A 20,134-nucleotide genomic window follows, 5' to 3' on the forward strand; every position below is an offset into this window, starting at 1 on the left:
GCTGGCGGGGTCTCCATGTTCCGCTGGCTGGAGGTGCTGGAGAAGGAGTTCGACAAGGCCTTCGTGGACGTGGACCTGCTGCTGGGCGAGATCGACCCGGACCAGGCGGACATCACCTACGAGGGGCGGCAGAAGATGACCAGCCTGAGCTCCTGCTTCGCGCAGCTCTGCCACAAAGCCCAGACCGTCTCCCAGATCAACCACAAGCTCGAGGTGAGCCTGGGCGCCACGGGGGCCCGAGGGGCCGGCGCCCCCGGACGCGCCATGAAACGACCCCGACACCTGACCGCCGGGCGCCTGGGCTGCGAATGTGCGGGCGAGTTTGTCCGTGTGCGGAGCAGAGGAGCGAGGTGAGGTGGGGGAGAGGGTGGACCCCGACGTGCGGGCGCCCGGGGTCCCGTCGTCGCCTTCCGGATGTCGCTGAGGAAGAAGCCGATGGCACATACCAGCCAGCCGGACAGAGATTGTCTGCGGTGGACACGTCTTAGTCCGCCCTTTGACATTGAGTTTTGCAGGTCCGCTTTCGCGTGGATAAACCAGACTTGTGTATTTTCAGACAGATACTGTCCTAACTGTTTTCCTTTTAACTACTCCAGGTCAGCGTCTGTGATTGCATACAGAGGCATGCATGAACTGTCCAGGGGAATGTGATCAAAGTTCTAGGAAAATTTAGTGGGGTACATCCGGTAGTGTTGTCTTTCTCAGTTTACATCCACAGAGGGTCCTTAAATTACAGGCAGATACTTCCAGAGCTCCCTGCAATTACTCAGATGACTTCCAACATTGAGGTTTTATGAGATTGTTCTTACCTGTATTTCCCAATGTTTGGATTTATTTCTGACTGTGTTTAAGAACCATCATTTACAGGCCAGGACCGTGGCTCATGCCTGTAATCCCAGCACTTTGTGTGGCTGAGGCAGGAGGATTGCTTGAGCCCAGGAGTTCAAGATCAGCCTGAGCAACACATATGAGAGCTCCTTTCTACAAAAAATTAAAAAATTAGTTGGGCTTGATGACAGCATGCCTGTAGTCTCAGCTACTCTGGAGACTGAAGCAGAAGGATCACCTGAGCCTAAGAGGTAGAGGCTGTAGTGAGCCACGATTGTGACACTGCACTCCAGTCTGGGCTACAGAGTGATTCTTTTTTTTTTTTTTTGAGTCGAAGTCTCACTCTGCTGCCCAGGCTGGAGTGCAGTGGCACACTCACAGCCACTGCAGCCTCGATCTGCTGGGCTAAGGCACTCCGTCCACCTCAGCCTTCCAAGTAGCTGGGACTACAGGTGTGCGCCACCACACCCGGCTAATCTTTTGGTCTGTTGTAGAGATGAAGTATCGTCAAGTTGCCGAGGCTGGTCTTGACCCTCTGGGTTCAGGCAGTCCTCTCATCTCTGCCTCCCAAAGTGCTGGGAGTATAGTCATGAGCCACCATGCCCAGCCAAGAGTGAGAGCCCAACTCAAAAAAAAAAAGTCAATTTCTTTAGTTTCTAATCTTGGATGTGGGTGAGGTTGGAGTAGTGGTGAAATCAAAAAACTAAAAACCTACCACATTGTGCAGAAAATTAAATTAGGGCATTATTACAATATTCAGAAATCATGGTAGATTAATGTTACTGCATAAAGAACACTTTCTAACTTGGCAATTAAATAAGAGAATGAGTCTTTTAAAGTGGATAAAAATTGAATAATCAGTGATGTACGGAACTCTTTGAACATTAGCTTTCCTAAAAGTCATTGCAACACTGGTGTCTAACGCCTCTAATTCCAGCATTTTGGGAGTCTTAGGCAGGAGGATCACTTGAGACCAGGAGTTCAACACCAGTCTGGGCAACATAATGAGACCCTGTCTCTACAAAAACAAAACAAAAACTTTAGCTGAGTGATGTGGCACATGCTTGTAGTCCCAGCTACTCTGGAGGCTGAGGCAGGAAGATAGCTTAAACCCAGGAGTTTGAGGCTGCAGTGAGCCATGAGAGCTTCACTGCACTCCAATCTAGGCAGCAGAGTGAGACCCTGTGTAAAAAAAACAAACAAAAAAAAAAAAAGAAAGAAAGAAAAATCATCATTGCTATTAGTTTTAATTGACAGTGCCTATTGTATCCAAATCAGTACGAATGTCAGATATGCAGCCTCCCTTGCTTAATGGTCAACATTCTTTCTCTCCTATTAGCTGTGAAATACATGGCATAATTAACCCTTGATTATCATAGGTTTACACATCAAAGATTTTATGACTTTTCTCTGACTGAGATGATTTCGTGTTTCTTGATTTCTTCCAGAAGATAGCATTTTTTTACGTTGTGAAATTGTATTTGATGGTTTTTAAAAAATTAAAGCAACAAAGATCAAGAGTACCTTTTGCCTCATGCCTTAAGCAACAAAGATCAAGAGTACCTTTTGCCTCATGCTGTGGTTTGAATGTGTACCCCAAATTTCATGTATTGGAAACTTAATCTCCAATCTGACAGTATTAAAAGATTGAATCCTCAGCGTAGGGCCTTCAAGAGATGATTGGATCATAAGGGATCTGCCCTTATGGATTGATTAATCCATTCATGGATTAATGGGTTGTTGGGTCAGTGGATTAATGGGTTAGTTATCATGGAGGTAAAACTGGTAGTTTATAAGAAGAGAAAGAATGACCAGCATGTTAGCTCACTTAGCTCACTTGCCATGTGATACCCTGTACCACCTCAAGACTCTGCAGAGTCTCTACTAGCAAGAAGACTCTCACCAGATGTGGCGCCTTGACCTTGGAGTTTTCTGTCTCCACAACTGAGAAATAAATTCCTTTTCTTTATAATTGCCCTGTTTCAGATACACTGTTATTGGCTACAGAAAATGGACTAAAACACCACACAAGAACTTTTACATCATTTACAACTGCAAGTGTCTACTGGGGGTTAAATAACTTTTTAAAAATGAAACATTTTATTATTTTTAAAATGACCTAAGGAAACTTTAAACAGTGATTTTTTTTTAATGTCAGATATAAAATCTAAATTTGAAGAAGGGATCAAGTTTTGAGTAGAAGGTAGTGGCTCAATATTTTTACCTTTAAGTATTTTAGATGAGTTTTCAGTGTAGTAATGAATTATACATGTTCTTTTTTCAGAAATTATAACTGTATATTCTTCTGACTCCATTTCTCAAAATAGAAAATGCTAACATATCACAATGTAAGCATTTTTTGGGAACATACTTGAAACTCTTGATTTAACTGTCTTCTAAAATGGAGAAGGAAAATATATAACTTTATTTTTTGTTTGTGTGTTTTTTCAGTTACAGTTGACTTATCTGTCTTTGGTGTTAGTCTTTACACACTTAGGAGCTTCTACAATTTTCATGGAATCAGTTGTGGTTCACTGTCAGCAGTGCCTTTTGAATAGACGTACTGCTGTACCATCCACAGAATTTCAGGGTTGCTCCATATGCCGTTTTAAATCTTAGAAAAAATTTCCATACTTCGTTGCCCTGTTTTATTTCTTTTTTTTTTTTTTGAGTTGGAGTCTCACTCTGTCGCCCAGACTGGAGTGCAATGGCCGCTCCTGGCTACCGCAGCCTCGACCTGCTAGGCTCAGACTCAGACGATCCTTCCACCTCAGCCTTCCGAGTAGCTGGAACTACAGGCGTGCACTACCACACCCAGCTAATTTTTGATTTATTGTAGAGAAGAGGTCTTGCCAAGTTGCCCAGGCGGGTCTCGAACCCGCAGGCTCAGGCAGTCCCCTCACCTCAGCCTCCCAAAGCGAGGGATTGGGCCACTGAGCCCAGCTCTGTTTTATTTTTTAGTAAGCAAATTGAATTAGATCTATTGTTTTAATTATATGGACATTAAGACATGTATTTGAGGCTGTTTATGGTTTATATGAAAATGTGTGGCAAGGCTTAGTGGCTTTAGAGATTAATACCTTAAACTGTATTACCATAATAAAATATTTTTATATGATCAAGAAACAGATACCTTCAATGTGGATAATTTAAAATATACTTAAAGTGGTCTTGAGTATCCTTCCAGATTGCCCTTTCTGCCAAGTCCTTGTGTCTTTAAGTAACATCATGTTTAATACTCATCTAGTAATTGGTAGAATAATTTTGCTACAAAAAAAAGAATTGGAAAAAACCCTAAAAACCATACATTAACATTTTTCTATTTGAATAGGGTATTGGGACCATTCTTTTTTATTATTTTTATTTTTGGTCAACACATAATAATTATACCTATTTATGAGGCACAGTGTGATATACTGATACACATATACAGTGTATAAGAATTATCCTTGCCCCACTGGTGCCTCATGCCTCTGATTCCAGCACCAGAGTAATTAACATATCTATCACCTCAAACATTTTTCATTTATTCATATTAGAAACAGTTCAAAAATCCTCTCTCCTAGCTATTTGAAAATATTCATTAAATTATTGTTAACCATAGTCATCTTACATAGAATACTAGAACATATTTCTCCTCTCTAGCTGTACTTTTATATATGTTAACTAGCCTCTTCCTAGTCCTCTGTATCCTTCAGAACCTCTGGTAACCACTCTTCTTTTTTTTTTTTTTGAGTTGGAGTCTCACTCTGTCGCCCACACCAGAGTGCAGTGGCCGCTCCCGGCCACCGCAGCCTCTGAGCCTCCCAAAGGTGCGGGATGACAGGCAGAGCCACCGAATCCGGCTGTAACCACTCTTCTACTCCTATTATGAGTTCAAATTGTTTAGCTTCCACATATGAGTAAGAACATGTGGTATTTATCTCTCTGTGCCTGGCTTATTTCACTTAACATAATGCCCACCAGGCTCATCCACATTGTCTCAAATGACAGGATTTCATTCTTTTTTATGGCTAAGTAGTATTTCATTGTGTATATATCACACTTTATTTATCTGTCCATCTGTTTTGGATACTTAGGTTGATTCCATATCTTGGCTATTGTGAATAGTGCTGCAATAAACATGGGAGTTATTTTGATACACTATATCTTTTTGATATACTGATGTTTCTCTTTTTTTTAACCATATGTATATGGAGTAGTGGGGAAACCAGGTGGTAACCTCAGATATGAAGTTAGAATAGTTCATTCTGGCTGTAGTTGGGAGGAATTTGGGGAGGGTGCCAACAATGAATGCAGGAAATCATTTAGCAGGTTTTTATGAGATGACGTTAGTGTGGAGTAAGATAGTGGAAATGGGAGAAAGTGTTAGGACAAGAGAGATTGGAGAGGTGAAAGTCAACAAAACCAAAAGGTGGATTGGAATGGAGGAATGAGGGAGTTTAGAATAACTCTGAGATGTCAGTCTTGGGCAGCTGACTGCCTGGATAGGGAGATAGAGAAAGATGGGGGGGTGAATATGTGATAATATTAGCAATAATGATATTGCCAACCTTAGTGATCAGTTACCATGGACCAGGCTCTTTCCTAAGTCTTTTACATGATTGGATTCATCTAATTCTCACAACCGTTTCACAAGATAGTTTATTAGTATGGCTGTTTGCATTTTGCAGGGTCTAAGTGAGGGACCTGAGGTGACAGAGCTAGAGACATCAGTCTCTGCACAGATACATTTATGGTAGGGGATGGAGGAGGTGGAGCATAAAGCAGGCAAAATGAGTGTGTCTGAATTGATAGCAAGAAGGGAGGGAGAATGTGGGGTTCAGGGGAACTTTGCTTTTCATTTTGTTTTTAAATGAAAAAAAATATGTAAATCAATAAGAAGCATCTGGTTGAGGGAAAAGTTGACTGTTATAGAGAAAGAGAGGGACAACTGGTATTACTAAGATTCTGAATTAAGATGGGATCCAAAGTACAGGTAGAGAGAATAGCTTAATACTGAAAGGACAGCTGTTATACTTAGAGGGGAGAGAGAGATGATGAGAGCAGACAGTGGGAATTGTGGGAGTTTTTGTGTGATGATTCTTTGTATGTGTGTAAAATAGGAACCCAGATCAGTTACGGAAAGTAGGTAAGAGTAAGAGCTGAGGGGTGGAGGAGAAGTTGAGATAGTTATAGATTGGTAGAGCCGGTTGGCCAGAGAAGCAGAAGGACCGTCAGGCATGTTGAGAATCTATTTGGGCTTAGTTGTCATAAATTCATGGTGCAGCCAGTCTGTCCTGTTATGTGACTTTCTCTAGCAATATTTACCTGTTCAGGTACAGGCACAGTACTGAGACTAGTAACTAGGTTCATGTAGTGTTGTAGCAAATGATCCAATCAAAAGAATGTCATTGAAACAGAAGTGGTAATGGAGGTGAGGAAAAGGACAAAAATTGAAGACTACAGAATCAGAATTAGCAGGATTTGGTAGTTATGTAGTTGCAGAGGATAAAAGGAAGGGTTAAGGATAACATCATGTTTCTGCTTGGGAAATGTATTGGCCAGTTCCTGTGGTGGGTTGAATAATATCCCCCCAGAATTCATGTCCACCCAGAACCTTAGAATGTGACCTTATTTAGAAACAGGGTCTTTGCAAATGCACTTACTATGAGGACAAAGATAAGATCATAGCGGATTAAAGTAGACCCTAAAACTATGAGAGCATACAGATAGGAGACAGAAAAGGTCACACGTAGACACAGAGAAAAAGACTAAGTGAAGATCAAAGCTGAGGTTGCAGTGATGTGTCTACAAGCCAAAGAATGCCAGGGATTGCCAACAGCTACCAAAAACTAGGAGAGGGGCATGGGACAGTTTCTCCTTTAGGGTCTCCAGAAGGAACTAACCCTGTCAATACCTTGATTTTAGTCTTCTAGCCTTCTGAGGTGTGAGAGAATAAATTTCAGTTGTTTTAAACCACCAAGTTTGGAGTACTTTGTTATGACATCTTTTGGAAGTTAATACATTACTACTCACTAAAGTAAGGAATCTAGGAGAATGTACAGGTCTGGGTAAGATAATGAGATAAGTTTAGGATATTCTGCATGGTTAAGGTCCTTCTCCTTTTTTGTGTATTCTTAACATAGTCTCCTACCTAATTGTTTCTTACCTTCTCCAAACTATCCTTTTATTACCCAATCATTCTAGAATGGATTAATTTTAGTAGTTCATATCTAAAAAGGCAAATCTGATTCTGTCACTCTTTTTTTTATTACTCTCTTTTACCTGTTGAATAAAATCCAAACTCTTTAGCATGGGGATCAGTGTCCTGTCTGTTCTCATCTCTTATCACCTTCTTAGCTCTTTTTGCCTCAGTAAAACCAGTCTGTCTGTTTGTAGTTCTTTAAATAGCCTTTGTTCTGTTGTGGCACCTCTCCCTGCATGAGCTTTTGTGTATAATGCGTACTACAGTCTCTTTTGTCTACAGTTTTAAACACCAACTTATCTTTCAAGCCTCCACTTGCATCTTCATCTCTGGTGAAGGCTTTTCTTGCCCCACTCTTCTCTGCTCTTTATAGGCAGAGGCTGTCTGTCCTAAGCCCGTGAACTCACTTGTTCTGTGAGATCAGTTTTGTTGGGCTATAATTAGTGATTGCCACATCGCTCTATCTCTAGAATGCAAGCTGTTTGAGGGTCAGAACTATGTCTTAAGTGAAATAATCTGAACCGTCAAATGCTTTGTGAGAGCTGACTTAGAAGATAGCATTATCTTTTTGTGAGCCCATTTTAATTTCTAGGAGCCAGATTGGCTTATATGTGGTTTGCAGAATTGGCCCTTGCCCCTTTTTAAAATTGGAAATTTGGAACGGACACATGGAATACCAACCTTTCTGATCCACTTATATCTCTTGTCTTATCTGCCAGAGGTTTTCTTCTCTCAGACCTTTCCCTTCTCTTCCATGTGCTGCTGCAGGTCTCTACTTGACACTCAAGGAATTTCTTTCTGACTGCCTCCTTTCACCTCTTTTTTTGAATTGGCACATCACACATGCCTCTGTAATTGTGTTTCCATGCTTTGCATCATAACTGAAAATGTGCTTCTATCTTTTTCTAATAGTGAACTTCTAGAGTCCGTATCTTATTCATCTTTTTATCCCCAGATAGTGGCATATAATGAGTACTCGATAAATGCTTATTTGAATGAATGAATTATTCAGAACATTTCTGGTATTCTGCCATGAATCTTCAAAGATTACCACAATCATTCTATAATATAAGCTTCACAGTGCCTGCCACATTTTTGAATGACTGATCTTCAGGTTCATTTATTCCCCTGCTATATAATTCATAGGAATATAGTTTGTGATTATTTTGTGGTACCTCATTTTGAGAAAAAACTGGAAACTGATTGAAAATAACTTCAAACATAATTAAATAAGAGTATTGAGTATGGATTTAATGTACTTGTGACATTTCTAAAATACTGGGTAGGTTGACTCCTCCCCACCCCTTCTCCATTCTGATCATAGAGCAACTGAGTTCTTTGACATTAGAGTAGAAACTTTTTTTTTTTTAATTGCTTGGAACTTCATTTTGAAGTTTACCACAAAGTACTTTCAAAGGTACCTCTCAATTTATCTACTGGTCCCTGTTTCAAATCACCCTGACTGCTTCATTCATGTTGTCTCTCATATTAAACATAGCTTTTTTTTTTTTTTTTTTAACATAAATGTTGCCATGCTGTTTGGCTTAAAATTCCTCAGTTGCACTTTGTATACAGTTCAAACTCCTTACTGTAGCAGACAAGCTCTGCTTGATCTGACCTCTGAATATCCTCCAATGACATATCTTACCCCTGTTTCCTCTTACTCTGTATGGTCCTCTTATTCTGTATGGCCTCCTTTCAGAAACTCTAAGACAAGTTTCTCAAACTTTCTTGGTTTCAGAACCTCTTTACACTCTTATAAATCTTGAGGACTTCAAAGAGCTTTTTTTATGTGGATTATATTTACTGGTATTTACTTTATTAGATGTTAAAACTGAGAAAACTTTGAATATTTGTCATATTATTTAAAAATAGCAACAATAGCCCCATTACATGCTAATCTAAATATCTTTAAATTAGAAAGTTATCATATATTTCAAAACCAAGAAATTAGAAGAATAGCTTTTTTTAATGCATATTTTTCAAATCTTTTGAATATCTGGCTTAACAGACGATAACTGAATTCTCACATCTACTTTTTTATTTATTTTGTTGTGATGTGTTATGGTTAAACAGAAAAATATGATCTTACAGACATTTGTAGTTAGATAAGGAAAAAGTTATTTTAATAGCCTTTTCAAATAACTGTGGCTATTCTTATTTCTTAAAGGTTAGTTGCAATGTGGAGTCTGAAACTATGTAAATGAACTTTTTGCACACTGTTACATTAAAATACATTGGTCTTTCTAGCACTTTGAATAGATCTTTTACTCAGGCATGATTTTATAACATCATACGTTGGTCATTTTGAAATGGGTTGCCTATATGTATAAATCTTGCAAATGTTGGACATCTAATATGATATTGAAAAATCACATTTATTAGTCTCACTGATCTTATCAGAAAAATTTTTTAGATGTTGAGAAGTTGTCAGGCTGCTGATAATAGATTCAGATCTTTTAAAATTCTGTTTTTCACATGAAACTCAAATTTTTATCTTTGGTAAAAAATACTGTCAGTTTTCTTGAAGTAACAGGTTCCCTTTATTCATTTTCAGTAACATGTCTGCCAAATATTTAATCCAAATAACCATAGTTTGTTCTTTGAAATTAAAATGGTATTCCACACATACATGTTCAACTTGCAATTGAGGCATTTGCATGAGTGCTTTTCCTTGAGACAATATAGCTTGGTATACAGTAGAAATGCTTTATGTGTGTTTCCCATTTCATTACATAGAATGTTAAAAAGACATGCACAAAAGTATTGGGATTTTTAAAAATAAATTTTTACTGCTCCATGAAGGACATTCTTAAATGAACTTTTTTTTCCTTTTTTTTAAACTGTGGATGCATAGCAGTAAAGAGTACAGTTACTACTGGTACAGTTTGGTGCATTGTATCAGTAGTATCCTGGTATCATTGTACTAAAATGCCAGCATTTTACTCGTCATTGTTTTTGCACCTTCAGTACAAATGTCAGCACAGTGAAAAAGACAATAATATTTCTTTATTATGAAAACAGTTCTGACCTTGTGGAAGGTCCCATACACCTTGGGAACTGCTTCTCTATTAATAACCAAAACTCTTCCCAGAAGAATAGCCATACTTTCTCACTCTGCTAATTCTCTTCTTTTAGTTTCTTTCATAGAGCTTATTATAGTATATATATTATTTATATATGACTTATATATGTAATATATACAGTATAACTGTTTGTTTTTTAAGAGATCGGATCTCACTATGTTGTCCAGGCTGGCCTTGAACTCCTGAACTCAAGTGATCTTCCTGCCTCGGCCTCCCTAGTTGCTAGGAATACAGGTGTGAGCCACCACACTTGGTTTTTAATGACCTTTGAACAGTTACTGAACCTCTCTGTGCTTCAATTTCCTTATTTGGACAAAAAGAGTGTCTTAGTGGATTATTATGAGGACTTCATTTGCTTGTCTAGACTGTCTCTTCTTTGGGGAGAAATGAAGATGAAATTAGTGGTCATTATGGTTGGGTAGAAAAAAAGTGGAGTGTAATTCTCAGAACATTTATACACCAAATGAGCAGACTGCTTCAAGAACTGATTTGAAGTAAGGAGGAGTATTATTTCCTATCTTGAGAGATGGAGAGATTTTAAAATTTGACCTTTGAATATGTTTTCTTCTTGGTCATAGTCTTGTGTTTTAAAATAGGACTCATTGGATTTCTATAGTTTTGAATAGTGGGAACAATAACCACTTCAGGCACAGGGATAAAAGAACAAATAGAGGATGATTCTTTATACTAAAATGAATGCATTTGATGCCAGGGAGTGGAATCCAAGATGGGAGTGAATCACAATACTTTCATTAGTTACATTGTCACCTTGACTTTTGTCATAGGAGAAATGGTCTTGTGAAGAATGGTTCTGCCTCTGCCATCCCTCAGGTAGTTGAGGATGCTTTATGTAAGAACCTCTACAGAAACCTCCAGGAAAAAAAAAATGGAAGCATCCTTTAATGAGATAAAGAGAATTATATAATCTGTAAAGATCATCTTATTAAATTGAAGGCTCTGTATTAAATTTAATGTAGTACTCAATAAACTGTAATAAGTTAGTATTCATTATAGTAATATCCTGCCATCTCTATATGATTGTTGTTTTTTATATTTTTAAAAATTAACTGTATGAGCTTTAAAGCCTTTTAATAGATGTGTGTGTGTCAATGTTACATTTTAGATATTGGCATTAAGTGGTAAAATTGCTAGAGATTTAAATTCCATCCTATACTTTTCCTCCTAAATTACATTTTAAAACATAAAGACCATACAGATATTTAAAAGGTGAAGTGATTACCTTTTGTTCACATTCTTTAAAACAAATGGTGTAGAAGCAGTTATAGGTAGATGTGAGATAATATTTATATCTCTATCAGCAGCTTTCTGTGCTATAGTATAGTTCATTATAGTTATATTGCCATTTGGAGTCACCGATTTTCTTTGCAATTCCTAAGCAACTTGGGGAATGTGTGCTTTTGTGTGTATGCGTGTTTGTGTCTACATCCGTATTTGTTTGCATGCCTGCATGTGTGTCTTTGTATTCATGCCTGTGTATGCTCACAAATTCCAGTGCCAGTGTAAGCATTGTGTGAGTGTGGGGTGTGTGTGGGATTCAGAATCTCTTGCTTAGCTAGAGCTTGGTCCAGTTCCGAGATTCTGAGATGTGCTACCATTTGGAGCTCACCGATAGCTTCTTCACCATTTTTCCTATTATTGTCAGAATTACAAAGGATGTCAGGAGGGAGGCCTGAGTTTTAATCCCATGCAGTTTGTAATTTGGAGCATCTCACATGATCTCTTGGTCTCAATTTCTTTATTTGCAAAACAAAAATAATTTGCCAGGTTTATTTTTAGGTCTCTTAGACCTTGTAAAATCTTATCGCAGGAACCGCAAGTCATGCTGAAACTCGTCTGTGAGCTGAATCCAGTTTCTCTTGTGCAGTTTGATGTTCCTTAATTTCATGTTGTACTTTGATCCTCCCTTCAAACACAAGGCTTCTGAGGGGTGCTCAAGGTAAAATATTTGTTTTTATCCACAAGACAGTTAAAGAAATAAAAACTAGCTTATGTTTAGAAAGAAAAAAGTGCAGCTGTTATGTATTTTTAGATTTTTATGTAGAGCATTAAAGTCTAGGAGAAGCAGATTAGTAGGAAACTCTGACTTAAAAAATTATTTTGTGTTTGATGCCTGGGAGTGGAATCTAGTAGGTAAGAATTATATTAGGAAGCCCAGCCTGGGCAATATGGTGAGACTTAGTCTCAAAAAAAGAAATAGAAAAATTAGCCAGGCATGGTAACGTGTGCCTGTAGTACAGCTGCTGGGGATGCTGAGGTGGGAGGATGGCTTGAGCCTAGCAGTACAAGGCTCCAGTGAGTCAGGATCATGCCACTGCACTTCAGCCTGCTGGGTGACAGAGTGAGACTCTGTCTTAAAAAAAAAAAAAGATTAAGAAGGAATTTACCTTGATGGAAAAGTTTGGATGTTTTGAGAGAATATGAGATGAAAAATAAGAATAGGAATGACTTCAAATACAAATGAGTGATAATGATAATCCTATAGCGTTAGTTAGGTAAACTGCCGCTCTCTCTGCCATTCCTGAGAATACTTCATTCCTGCTTTGTGTAGTAGGCCCTGAATTTTCATGTATCCTTAGACACTATTCCAGCTAATACTGGTGATCTGGGGACAACATTTTGAGAGCTTGTTTGGAGGTTCTAGCAGAGAGTGCAGCTACTCATGTACCCTTGACCTAAGAATGGTTCTCCGTTAGCGGGGACAGTCATCCTTTTAAACCTAGCACGCAGCTTCAGGAGGGGTGTACATGGAGTGGTGAGTGAGGAAGAGGACACCTGCCTAGCCAGTCATAACAGCCAAGTCCATCGTGGCAATCAGCAGGGTGACTAATGTTGCAGCCAGATTGCCCTCACATTTGGGACCACGTTTTGAGAGTCACTGCCTTAGAAAATCTCACCAGTGGTTGATAAAATAGCTTGGGTGAAGTGAAGGCCATGGTTTTCAGGTCCAGAGAGCCTTCTGGAATAGAGTGAGATTGTTTTCTCCTTAATGAGTTCTAGGGAAATAATATTTTGATGGTCATTTTTATTTCATTTTTTTCTTTAACTAAGCCTTCATGGATAAGTGTAGGAAAATAAAAAGATTATCTATCAAGTAAAGCCTGTATGTAATAATATAGTCTTTTAGCCTTTAACTGTTTATTTTTTGAAGCTTTTAAAAAAAATTATTTGAAAATTTAAGTAAGGTTGAAATTAGCTGTTTTATTTTCTTTCACGTTTGCTAGTTATAGCGTGGTCTGAATAAGACAGTGTTGTGAAGGATGCTCAGACTTTTTTATGGTTGAGCTGGTTTTTAGTTTATTGATTACTTAGCTATGTGATCTTGGACAAGTTGCTTCAACCCTGACTTCTAGTTTCCTTAATTATTAAAAAAAAAAGTTGTGGAGTATGGTAAGAATTAGATATAATATGTGGAGTGTATACATCTGACACATAGTAGGTAGATACTTGCTTTGTGATAGTATGAATAGTGTTAGTAAGTAAAACATATATGTACTGTAGCTATACAAACAAATTGTCCTTTTTGCTATCTGCTTGATAATACTTGCATTACCTCACCCTGGGAGTCAGAAGAATTGGTTTCCAGGACTGTTTTGCCACTGACCAAACTGGTAGCTCTAGAAATAAAAGTAGCCTTGATGGGCCTTGAGCTCAATTTCTAAATGCTAATTATAATAATCATAGTCTTTATATTCTTTTTTTTTTTTTTTTTTTTTTGAGTTGGAGTCTCACTCTGTCGCCCAGACTAGAGTGCAGTGGCCACTCCCGGCCACCACAACCTCGACCTGCTGGGCTCTGGCGATCCTTCCGCCTCAGCCTTCTGAGTAGCCAGAATTACAGGCATGTGCTACCACGCCCGGCCAATTTTTTGATTTATTGTAGAGATGAGGTCTCGCTGCCCAGGCGGGTCTCGAACCCGCGAGCTCAGGCAATCCACTCACCTCAGCCTCCCAAAGGCGTGGGATTACAGGCTGAGCCACCGGTCTTTATATTCTTTAAGGTCCAAAAAGGTTCTAAAATTCTGTGACATTAGAAGGGTAACCATTAAATAAAATATAGAGATGTTTAATCCTGACATAAAGTTTACTACCAATGACTAACTTGTCTTAGCAGCTAAAATGTTTATATCTTAGGTAAGAAAAGAGTTACTTGAATATTACTAAATTTAGAGTAAATTTGAAGCACTTATCCTGTTCTTAAAAAATAGAACTGGACTTTGAATTTTGATTCTGCATTCTCTCTTTAAGATTGAGCAACATCTTGAGAAATTACTTCATTTAATGAAGAATCTGTGATAGGCCACTTTCTTTTAATTTTTATTTTTAGAGGCAGAGTTTCATTCTGTCACCCAGGCTAGAGTGCAGTGGCCTGATCATATCTCAGGCAGCTTCAAACTCCTGGACTCAAGTGATCCCCCTGCCTCAGCCTCTCTAGTAGCTAGGATTACAGGCATGTGCCACTGTGCCCAGCTAATTTTTAAAATTTTCTTAAAAATGTATTTGCAGGTATAGGGTTTTTTTATGTTGTCCAGGCTAGTCTTGAACTCCTGCCATCAAGCGATCCTCCCACTTTGGCCTCTCAAAGCGCTGGGATTGCAGGTGTGAGTCACCTTGCCCAGTTAATAGGCAATTTCAAAAGAGCTACACACAGTTCTGTTTTGCCCTTTTAGAATATGATTATTTCTGATTTTAATATGGCCTGCCATATTAATTAATGTATAACACTTATGCCCCTTTATTTTCTTTCTTAACGCTAAAAGTTTACTCATTTATTAACAACTTATGTTAGCTGTGGTTTAAAAACATAAACCATAGAGAAGCAACAAGACAATCTATGCCTGTTGATGTAACACACAGTATACTTATGTTGTGTTCTTGTCAGAAAGGTTTAAATGAGTCTAATTAAACTTTTAGGTCTAACTTCCAGTTTATAGGAATATAAGGAATAGAGAAAAATATTAGACAACACCATAGAGAAACAGTATGATAAATACAGAATGAAAGTCAGTATAATGAAAACAAGGAGAGGATTCTTGTAGATTAAATGGCTAAGTTTGAGTTATGTCTATAAATGCTGACTTTACCGTAAGCTATATATTACTCAAATGCACATATTATTCAAAAAAATTTTTTTTTCAGTTGTCTTGTTTCAAATATCATAAACTGTATAGGTATCTTTTTGACTAAGAAGGACTTTCTAGACCAGTGTTATTTGTACTTTAAAGGAGCAATCTTTGACCGGGCTTGGTGGCTCAGCTTGTAATCCCAGTGCTTTGGGAGACCGAGATGAGTGGATTGCCTGGGTCCGAGGGTTTGAGACCCACCCGGGCAACTTGGCGAGACCTCGTTTCTACAATATATCAAAAATTAGCCAGGCATGGTAGTGCGTGCCTGTAGTTCCAGCTACTTGGAAGGCTGAGGCGGAAGGATCACCGGAGCCCACCAGGTCGAGGCTGCAGTGGCCGGGAACAGCCACTGCACTCCAGTCTGGGTGACAGAGTGAGACTCCAACTCAAAAAAAAAAAAAAAGGAGCAATCTTCAAGGTATTGTAAACATTGCCTAGTAATAGGCGATTTTAATGTTTATAATTTTTTCTTTGGTGGACAATTTGTTAAATGGATGAAAGTCTGTAAGACATTTTTATTGTATAAGTAGGTTCCCCTCCCCCCATCTAAACATTTAGTTGGGTTTGTAAAAGATGTGGTATAAAAACTGTTGTTTACATACTTCTAGAAGACAATGGAAATGAAATTCTGCTTTATTTAGTATCTTGTATTTATTTACTTTATATATACATATATGACTGGGCATGGTGACAAACGCCTGTACTCCCAGCACTTAGGGAGGCCAGGGCAGGAGGATCACTTGAGACCAGGAGTTTGAGACCACCTTGGGCAACATAGTGAAGCTCTGTCTCCACAAAAAAAATTTTAAAAATTAACTGGGTGAGGTGACACATACCTGTAGTCCTGGCTACTTGGAAGGCCAAGGCAGGAGGATCACTTGAGCCCAGGAGTTTGAAGCTGGACATTGTCTAGTAACAGGGATTTTAAGTGTTTATAACTTTTTTGCACCACTGTACTTCAGTCCAGGCAGCAGAATAGAACCTTGTTTTTCAAATATAAAATGAAAAAATTATACATTTACTATATATAAGGAACAGATTCAGTTACTAGAAGTATTTTTTTAAGTATGAAAATCTTAATGAGATTTGGTACTGCTCAAAATCATCATAAAAGGGCTAGACCTGTATAGTAGCTACTAGCCTGAAGTGGCTGTTGAGTTCTTGAAATACTATTGATTGAGATTTGCTATAACAATAATACACATAATGAATTTAAAAGACTTAGTATGAAAAAAAGACTGATTTGTCAATATTTGTTATATTAATTATATATTTAAGTGATAATATTTTAGATTTGTTGGGTTAAATAGAACATATAAAAATATATTTCAGCTGTTTATTTTACCTTTTTTTACTGCCAATCTATTTTGCTAGATGTTCAGACAATTATAATTGAGAACATGTGATACTCAGTTCTTTGCTTCTGTGATAGATCACTGAGTATGATAGACTCTTAATCCATCCAAGTTGCTGCAAAGTCCATAATTTTGTCCTTCTTTATGGATACATAATATTCCATATGTATATGTGCCACATTTTCTTTATCCAGTCCACTTTTGATGGACTGCAGGGTTGGTTCCATGTTTTTGCTATTGTGAATAGTGCCGCAGTAAACATGCATGTGCAGGTATCTTTTTTGTAGAATGATTTAAGTTCTTCTTGGTATATTAACAGAAGGAGGATTGCTGGGTCATACAGAAGGCCAATTTCTAGTTCTTTTAGAGACCGCCACACTGTTTTCCATAGAGGTTGAACTAGTTTGCACTCCCACCAACAGTGTAAAAGTGTTCCCTTTTCTCTGCGTTCTCACTAGTATCTGTTGTGTTTTGTTATATTAATGATGGCCATTCTTACTGGAGTTACATGATACATTAGTATGGCTTTGATTTGCATTTCTCTGATAAATAGTGAGGCTGAGCATTTTTTCATGTGTCTGTTGGCTGTTCCTATGTCTTCCTTTGAGAAGTGTCTACTCATGTCTTTTGCTCACTTTTTAAAAAAAATTTTATTTTAAATATGTGGGGTACAATACAAGGTTAGGTGTACAAATATTCATTACACAGGCACCCTTGTTGATGAGGCAGGCACCCCCTTCCCCTTGTAGTTCTACTACTGCCACTCCTGCCTCCATCCTCGCCTGGCAGTTTCCCACTACTACCAATCCCTTTCTTATAGTATTACGATAGTTGTTCAAGGTCCGCTTATGAGTGAGAACATGTGGCACTCAGTTCTTTATTTCTGTGATAGATCACTCAGTATTATAGCCTCTAAGTCCATTCAAGTTGCTGTGAAATTCATAATTTTGTCCTTCTTTAAGGCTGTGTAATATTCCATCATGTATATGTATCACATTTTTTTAATCCAGTCCTCTTGATGGGCAGCACAGTTGGTTCCATGTTTTTGCTATTGTAAGCAATGCTGCAATAAACATAAGTGTCAGGTATTTTTTTCATAGAATGATTTGAGTTCCTTTGGGAATATTCCTAGTAGGGGGATTGTGGGGTTGTATGGGGCGGTTGATTTTCAGATCTTTTAGGAATTGCCACACTGATTTTCACAGAGGCTATTTGCCCACTTTTTAATTGGATTGGTTTTTTTCTTTTGGCACATTTGAGTTCCTTGTAGATCCTGGTTGTTAGGCCTTTGTCAGATATGTGGTTGGCAAATATTTTCTCCCTTTCTGTGGGCTGTCTGCTCTCGATGGTTTCTTTTGCTTTGCAGAAACTTTTCAGTATCTCTTACGGCAATGAGCTTTTGGGGTTTTGATCAGGAATTGGTTGCCTATTCTAGGTTCTTTGAGGGTATCTCCTGCGTTTTCTAAGATTCTTATAGTTTGGAGTTTTATGTTTAGGTCTTTGATCTAGTTAGAGTTGATTTTTGTGTATGGTGATAGGTAGCGGTCCTGTTTCATTCTTCTGTGTATGGTCAGCCAGTTTTCTCAGCACCATTTACTGAAAAGGTTCTTCTCTCCCCAGTGGTTGGATGGAGGCTTTGTTGAAGATGAGCTGGATGAAAATTGAAGTTTTGTTTCTGGGATCTCTGTCCTGTTTCATTGGTCTATATGCCCATTCTTGTACCAATAATACCAGACAGTTTTGATTATTGTAACATTATAATAAAGTTTAAAGTCTGGGAGTGTGATGCCTCCCACTTTGCATCTTTTGCTAAGGGTTGTTTTGGCTATTTGTGGTAATTTATGTTTCCATGTGAATTTCTGTGTTGTCATTTCCAGGTCTGAGAAGAATGATGATAGTAATGTAATGGGTATTGTGTTGAATCTGTAGATTGCCTTTGAAGGATGGACATCTTAATACGTTGATTGTTTCACAATCCATGAGCTTGGAATATTTTTTCCATTTGTGTCTTTTTTTATTTCTTTGAGCAATGTTTTGTAATTTTCACTGAAATGGTTTTTCGCTTTTCTGGTTTGGAGGATGCTAAGGTATTCCATTTCCTGGTGTGGCTACTGTGAATGGGATTGTGCTTTTTATTTGGTTCTCTGTTTATTGGTGTATAAAAATGCGACTGTCTTTTGCACACTGATTTTGTACCCTGAGACTTTTCCAAAGTCCTTTATCAGTGCAAGGAAGTTTTTGACCCATTCCCTTGGGTTTTCAGGTATAGGATGATATCATCCACAAAAAGGGATAGTTTAACTTCTTCTTTTCTTATTTGGATTCCCCTGATTTCCTTCTCTTGTCTGATTGCTCTAGCTAGGGCTTCCAACACTATGTTGAACAGGAGGACTGAGAGTTGGGCTGGCTTGTTTTTTAAGGTTTTTAGGGGAAATTTCTGTTCATTTAGTGGTATGTTGGCTGTGGGTTTATCATTTAGAAGGGCTCTTACTGTTTTGAAGTATGTTTCCTCTATAGTTAGGTGTTCAAGGATTTTTATCAAGAATGGATGCTGGATTTTGTTGAAAACCATTTTTGTGTCTAATGATATAATCGTGGTTCTTGTTCTTACATCTGTTGATGTATTAAATTACATTTATTGTCTTGCAGATGTTGAACCAGCCCTTTATCCTGGGGGTGAAGCCTACTTGGTCATGGCAGATAATTTTTTAGATGTGTTGTTGGATCCCATTTGCTAGAATCTTGTTGAGAATTTTGCATCAGGGACATTGGCCTGTAGTTCTTTTTCTTTGTTGGTTCTTTGCCTGGATTGGGTATCATTGTGATGTTAGCTTCATAAAATGATTTGGGGAGAATTCTGTCTTTCTTGATTGCCTGGAATACTTTCAGTAGGATTGATATCTACTCCTTGTATGTTTTGTAGAACTCTGCTGGAAAGCCATCTGGTTTCAGCGCTTTCTTTTGATGGAGTCAATTTTTGGGGTTGTTATTGGTCTATTTAGGGTTTCAATTTTTTCTTGTTTCAACCTTGGGAGATTGTGTGATGTCAGAAAGTCATTCATTTTACTTAGGTTTTTGAACTAGTTTCCATATAGGTGTGCATAGTAATCTCTGATAATCTTTTGTATTTCTTCAGGGTCAGGTGTATCTTGATCTTTGTGTTTCCATTTGTGTTTATTTGGGCTTTTTCTCTCTTTTTCTTGGTCAGTCTGGCTAGAGATTCGTCAGTCTTGTTTATTTTTTCAAAGAACCAGCTTTTTGTTTTGTTGATTTTTTTTCTGTGATATCTTTGTCTTCTATGTCCTGTACTTGGGCTTTTACTTTGGTGGCATGGATTCTGCTGAGATTAGGGTTTTGGTGGTCTTGTCTTTCCAGCTCCCTTAAGCAATTTGTGAGACTGTGATCATTCTGTTTTTTTGATGTATGTTCATAGAGTTATCAGTTTCCCTCTTAGTACTGATTTCATGGCATCTCAGAAGTTTTGGTAAGATATGTCTTTGTTTTCATTTGTTTCCAAGAATCTTTTAATTTCTGT

The 20,134-nt window shown here is 38.1% G+C and overlaps 1 protein-coding gene across 1 annotated transcript in view; it reads left to right on the forward strand.

Moving 5' to 3' along the window:
* The window catches only part of LOC103276602 (Golgi-associated PDZ and coiled-coil motif-containing protein), a 69,748-nt gene that overhangs the window by 971 nt on the left and 48,643 nt on the right, over positions 1-20,134 (forward strand). Inside the window, exon 3 of the mRNA XM_021706974.1 lies at positions 4-213. Coding sequence (XP_021562649.1) covers positions 4-213 — 210 coding nt within the window. The remainder of the gene's footprint in view (positions 1-3; positions 214-20,134) is intronic.

The sequence above is a fragment of the Carlito syrichta genome, unplaced genomic scaffold (assembly GCF_000164805.1).
Source record: "Carlito syrichta isolate Samal-C Ts95f unplaced genomic scaffold, Tarsius_syrichta-2.0.1 Scaffold316270, whole genome shotgun sequence".
NCBI classification, from domain to species: domain Eukaryota; kingdom Metazoa; phylum Chordata; class Mammalia; order Primates; family Tarsiidae; genus Carlito; species Carlito syrichta.